The sequence below is a fragment of the Egretta garzetta genome, unplaced genomic scaffold, assembly GCF_000687185.1.
Source record: "Egretta garzetta isolate BGI_Z169 unplaced genomic scaffold, ASM68718v1 scaffold38, whole genome shotgun sequence".
NCBI classification, from domain to species: Eukaryota; Metazoa; Chordata; class Aves; order Pelecaniformes; family Ardeidae; genus Egretta; species Egretta garzetta.
The window spans coordinates 1601018-1607370 of NW_009260667.1; the positions used below are offsets into that span (position 1 = coordinate 1601018).

General features: G+C 38.4%; 1 protein-coding gene across 1 annotated transcript in view; it reads right to left on the reverse strand.

Moving 5' to 3' along the window:
• SLC25A3 (solute carrier family 25 member 3) overlaps positions 1-2770 on the reverse strand; it is a 5657-nt gene extending 2887 nt beyond the window's left edge. The window contains exon 1 of the mRNA XM_035901029.1: positions 2538-2770. Within this exon, the coding sequence (XP_035756922.1) occupies positions 2538-2543 (6 nt within the window). The 5' untranslated portion in view covers positions 2544-2770. The remainder of the gene's footprint in view (positions 1-2537) is intronic.
• Between the last annotated feature and the right edge of the window lie 3583 nt (positions 2771-6353).

Here is a 6353-nt window from a genome sequence, read left to right on the forward strand (position 1 = left end):
TCATATAGCTGACTTCCCAAGGTTCCACGGACAGACCACGTACTCACAAGTTCACACTAACGTAATTGTAATGGTTACTTGCTAGTCTCAAAATCCTAACTTATTTTAACAGACAGCATGTTCCTCAATACTCAGGAATCACCAAACTGTCTAAATTTTGCTTTACATTTATTCTCCAGATCAACAGTATGATTTTCTGTATTGAAAAGATTTACTGAAATCACTTATTCTAATGCTGTCAGTAGTATTCTGCTATAATTATGTTCAGATCAGATTTTTTAAAAATTTGACAGCTTCGGCCAGCAATCTCATCCACCCTACACGTCACACCTTCGTACACTCCAGTGTCGCCACAAAGTAAATCTGATGATTCACTTGATTCTTAATCAGAAAAGATTATTTGTCCACTGTTACTTTGACCCCTCCACAGAGTCAGACTAAGACAGATGGAGCAAAGCAGATCAAAGAGTACTCAAGGACTTCTACACTTGTACTCTGACTTCACAGTAAAGGCTACATAAAAGGTATTTTCTGCATACAAAACTTTGAGTGAGATTTCATTAATAACTTATCAGAAATTTAAAAAATACCGACTTGAATAATTTGTTTCATATGAAAAGAAACCATTTAACAGAGATTCTTATCAGCTCATTCTGACAAATTTTAAGGCGTATCACACTGTTACTTTTCATATTTGACATCATCCAACACTTGCTCAGAAGGAAGACATCAAATTAGAAGTCAAGCAAAGCTTTTGGAAAGAGCTATGGGACATGCATGCCAAACTGCAGTGACTGGTATTTCATCTTGCAGTCTGGCAACAACCTACTTGGGAACCAGTTCACCTAAACATGTCAATTTTAAAAGATTCATAATTTCAGAAAATTGGATATTTAATCAGGCACTGTAAAATGGGACCATGCTCATGTCAGAACCATGCTTAATTATCATCTACGTAAAAGGTGACCTCTTCTTAAAAAGACATGAGAGGGCAGGCAAGAGGTTTCTTCCTGGAGAATCTAGGAAGGATTAGTAACATGCTCTGTACTGGATCTGTAAAGAGATAAATGCTGACAGGTTTTACAAGGTCACACCTGGAATCCATATGGAACCCTCCTCTTGCTGGTGGAGGAAGGGGAAGTATCACCAGCCTTACCATGTAAGAAGCCCAGGACTGGTAGCCGAAGCCGCTAAGCATACCTACTAAGCAGCTGAAGCTTGGGAAGTATGAGGCCTTGCTCCCAAATGTATATGCAGCATTGTATAGCTCTCAGGCCTTCTGCCCATTAACCCAATTTGCAGTCAGATTAAGAACTGTTTGAGATGCTACATCCTCTTTACCCATTGATCAATCTCCTTCTTCTCAGGAAACTCAACCCTAGGCATGGGTAGCCAAGATACCAATCTTGAAGCCCATAACAACAGAAGACTGCACTTAAGCTACATTTTCAGAAATAAAACATATACCCAACTACAGCTATTCCCTACTAGTAGAAATAGGGAATTGCTACACAGTTAGCCTGGTCTCAATGCAAATTTTGTAGAAAGCAGCATGTTGCCCTCTCTTGATGCACCCTGTGTTTGTCTGATGTTATAGAATTACTACTTCGATTGAGACCAGAATTTCAAGTCTTCCCAAGCATGTAAAAAAGCCTCTCTTGTAAAGAATGCTAAATAACGGTCTTCCAGAAGAACACAACTTTAAAGAGTATCACATGCAGTACTCCTAAGTCTGACTAGTAGGTCTCACTAATTCATAGTTCCCTCCTAATTTCAGGAATTCTATCCTTACAAAGACACCCCTTCTATAATCAGTGTCAGCCTATGCAACAGGGAAGTCAGAAATTTGGAAGTGTGCTTTAATTTGCTTCATTCTTGAGGCACAGATTTGCCTGAATAAATCCATTAGTATGTTTTTATCCATGGCTGTTCAGTAGATGATTTTAATGTGGAAGCTGGCATCCCAAATTAAGTGTGATGTGACGACACTGCTTTTGGTTCAATCAAGAACCACTTCAAGGAACCTAGCCACAAGCACTGATGGGCTTACCAATACCATTTCAGGTTTTTCCCCACTCTGTTCAAAGTGGCATCATTAGAAAGTATCCAATCCATAAGCCATGCAGTGATATCCACAATGTTAATGGATCAAATTATACATGCATGTCACTCCAGGCTAAAACCCGTAGATCTTTAGAACACCAAAGATACTATTTCCCTCCTCCAAAAGCACAAGAATAGTGCTGGATAGCCTGCCAGACAGCAAAGGGTGACATTGTGGTGGGTGCCTTTTAGCAAATATAGCCAGTTAAACGTGACTTAGATGTAGTAAAAAATAATTCACCCAGATTATCCTTAATGTCTCTGCTTCTCCTGAAAATGGCATTTTGTTAGTCTCGCAGCAGTAGACTTGATAAAGTTGCATTCAAGTTTACTCACTTCCTGTCATCCAGAAAAGACTGTGTTCCCTACTGTAGACTCTTAATATGCTAGCTACATAGAGAAAGTTTGAAAAAAATGTTTAAGTTAATACAAACCTGCATACGACATTTCACTAAATCCAGAGGTACAACAGCAGTGTGTGTCAGGCCACAACTTAGGACCCCACCAACGCCACAGAGAGCATAAAACTTGAGCGAGCCATATTCACAACTGTATTCTGCAGCAAAAAATAAAGACACACCATGCTTTTACATAAACTCCATGCACTGTTGGACAATGATGTCCAGGGGATAGCTTATGCCTCCAATTCATTAGTAGATTAATTATACCACACTAAACATGCTTTGTCAATGTCGCCACATACCAACATGCAGAACAAACCTGTATTCTGCATTTAACCAGGTCTAGAGGAACCAGTGCTGTATGTGTTGTTCCACAGCTAATAATCCCACCAAGGCCACAAAGCATAAAGAATCTGCCTGAGCCATATGCACAGCTGTATTCTAGTTAAGTGAAAAAAAATTACATATACATTATCAATCATAAATGGTAACAGAGATCAGAAAAGAAACAAAATTGACTGAGTGCTACCTTCTCAGAAGTATTAAACTAAAATAATCTCCCACACTGTATTATTCAAGTGTAGCGTTATACTCAAAAATAATTCCCTTGCTTTAAATTAACACCTTTTGGATTGACATGATTGGATTCTAGGCCTTCCAAATCTAGTTTGTTCCTTTAAAAAAAAGAAATGGAAGAAAACAGTCAAGTTTTAGCTCACAGCACACTTAAAACATGAATCCCAGAAGCTGCTACTAGAAATTATGACTCGAAGTTGCAACTTCCAACATTTTCTTGTTTCAAAGAATTAATTAAGCAAGGAGAGTGTTTCTCTAGTATTCTGGAGACAAAGCTTCTTTGGTTAAATACTCTGCAATAGCGCAGCTTCTGTATTTGAGTAGAGACCATACAGATCTAAGAGATCAGCACTGGATTTTTCTTTATACAGATACATTTTCAGAATTTTTCACTTTTTTTTAATACAGATTTTAAAAATTTTCTTTCAAATACAGAACCTCGGATTTATGCAGGTTGTTTAATGAAATTGCAGAATTTTCTAAGTTAATCACCATATTCAATACTCATAAACAAGGTTCATTAAAAGAATCTTTCAGATCACATTTGATCAAGGGGTATTTTATTTGCACTGTTCCATACAGTACTGTGTATAAATCCATCCAGTCTTAAAAGAGCAAGTTATTAATTTTCACGAATTCCAATAGATCAAAGCTACTGGAACTGAAAAAGAAGAATCAGTTTCCCTCTTCCATTTTTGAAGGAGCTACAGAGGGTACGATTACATGAAACCAGAAAACACTTAAGTTTACAATTAACAGTATGAAATACGCATAAGGTAACAGCAGAGTTCTGCTGCTATGCTTCGCGTTTTAAGTATATAAGCAAAAGTAAAACTGAATAAGCATATAGAAAACAATTAGAAAATATTCCTCAGATTAGGTTCTTAAAGGGATAATCTAGGTTCTTTTGCTATTAGATCTAGTGCTATTACTCCAATATAATGGAACAGACACTAAAATGTTATACCAACTTAATAAGAACTATCTCCAGATAAACACTGAAAATCAAAAGGCAGCAAAACCCTATCTTATTCAGAGCTTTTTTGCCCTGCCTTTTTACTTCTGAAATAAAATTCCTTTATGAACATGAACAAAAATTTGCAATTACATTCAACAGCATCTACAGAGTACCAGTTAACACTAGCAGGCTTATCCAGCTCATAACTTCCCTATTACAAGGGAACTTCTTCCCCAAAACAACCCATATGTTACACTGCATTTTACATTCAGATTTCTCACCTTACTCTTCAAAATCAATCACCAAGGCGATAAAAATGACATTTTTTTTCTTTGTTCTAAAATAACAAACACCAAATCACAGACACTGTATCAAGCCTAAACTTAAAAGTGAGGAATCGGTTAACAGTCAGAATAATGCAAAATTTGTGAGATTTTATTTTTTTTCAATTGAGATGCTGCTCAAGACTGTAAATATGCTGGTCCAGGACTTAACACATACCTCTAAAACAGCCTGGTTATGCTAGCAGATTTGCAGACAGCAGTAATATTATGTTTACAGCTTGCCAGAATGACTGGTTAAACAAACACAAACAAGGCTTCCTATAAAGGTGTAATCAGAGAACAGACTCTGGGTCCGTATTACAGGGCAGCTCTGTCTAGCTGCATCTTTGGCCTGCAGCACAACAGCACTGCAGTGCACAACCACACTGCCCAGATAGCAGAAGTGTTTGTTCACGCTCCCTCTTTCACAACAATTTAGTTAGAAGTCATACTCCTTAACTGACAGAGACAGACATTTGTAGAAGCCACAGAAAAGTAGAGCTTTATGTATCTGCTTTATTACAATGGTATTTAGACTGACCTGCTGGCTAGGTGTTCAAAAACAGTAATTACGAAAAGCCACCCAGTATCCATTAGGCTTGAGCTCTTTACAGTTGCCTAAGTTCATAGTCATATAGCAGTATCAGGAAAAAAAGCCATAGTAGATCCAAGACTTTCTATTTCAGAAGTAGAGACGAATTTCCTAAAAACTGTTACCTGAAAACCAGCTAAACATGTAGTACAGAGGGCAAGAAAGTTATTCTAACATACCTAGACCCTGACTTAAGACAAACACCCTGGAGCTACTCAAACAGCACAAACCCATGTCTACTTTGTTAAGACAGCTGTATCCTAACTATTTCATTTCTTTGCTTCCAGCCTGACACGTTAACAAGGACAAATTCCAAGAGCTGACTGTAAAACACTTTGTCTCTGAGCTGTACTAGGGCTGATGTCCCAAGCTGAACTCAAAAGGTCTTGTGGTTTGTACTGACTTTGTGTGACCTTGAATAAGCTCACATATCTTCTGCAACGTGTTACCAACTGGTATGTGAAATAATGAACGTAGGAGAAAAGAGTACAAAGACTAAGAAACTCTGGTTACCTTTCACTGCATTTGCCTACAAGCAGGATGAAGATTAAACATAATGCTTTTAAGAAATAAGTGCACCTACTGAATACGTTTAGCACTCTGAAGAGTGATTTAGTGCTTTACTTAACTAGCAATAAGATTACTTTACTACACTGAAAACCAGAAGTACTTTCCTGAAAACTTAATAAAATCCAACACCCAGTTCTGTATCTCTTTCATGTATGACATGAATGTTCACACAAGAGCATTACCTCTTCTGAAGTACTGTGAAGTGTTATCTTGCTGAAAGGACTTCATTTATTTTTTTTTTTTTAAATAAGGGCAGAGGGATGCTTTTAGGCTATTAACAGCTTAAAAGAATTAGAATTTTAACATCTACCTCCACTATTAGGAGTATCATCAAGGTCTGACCTTTGGAAATCATGACAGTGATTAGGAAACATACGGGAAGCACTTGCACTTAAACCTAAAACACATCACTGCATCTTAGACAGCAGAACTATCTGGTGTATGCCCCACAACTACAAAGAAGAAAACAAGACAAAACAAAACAAAAAAAACCAAAACCAAAAGCCAGAACAGGTGCAGGCACCTCTAACGTGTCTGGATGCTCAGATGTCCAGCTGAAAATGAAGAAAAAAAAAAGAAAAAGACAAAAGCATGGGAGAGAGAGCCTTTCAAATCCATGCAGATTCACATGTTCCTCTTCGCCACGGAAGAAATAAGTACGGGCCTACAGCCTCAGTCGCCGAGGCTGCAGGCCCAGCAGCGCCAGAAAAAGCACTCTTACCCCGCAGGCGGGCTCCATCGGGGGTCTCTGCCGTTACCCCGAACCAGAACCTTCCCGCCTCCTTTCCCCGGATCCTTGCTGCCACTCAGCGCACTCCCCGCGGGGCGCG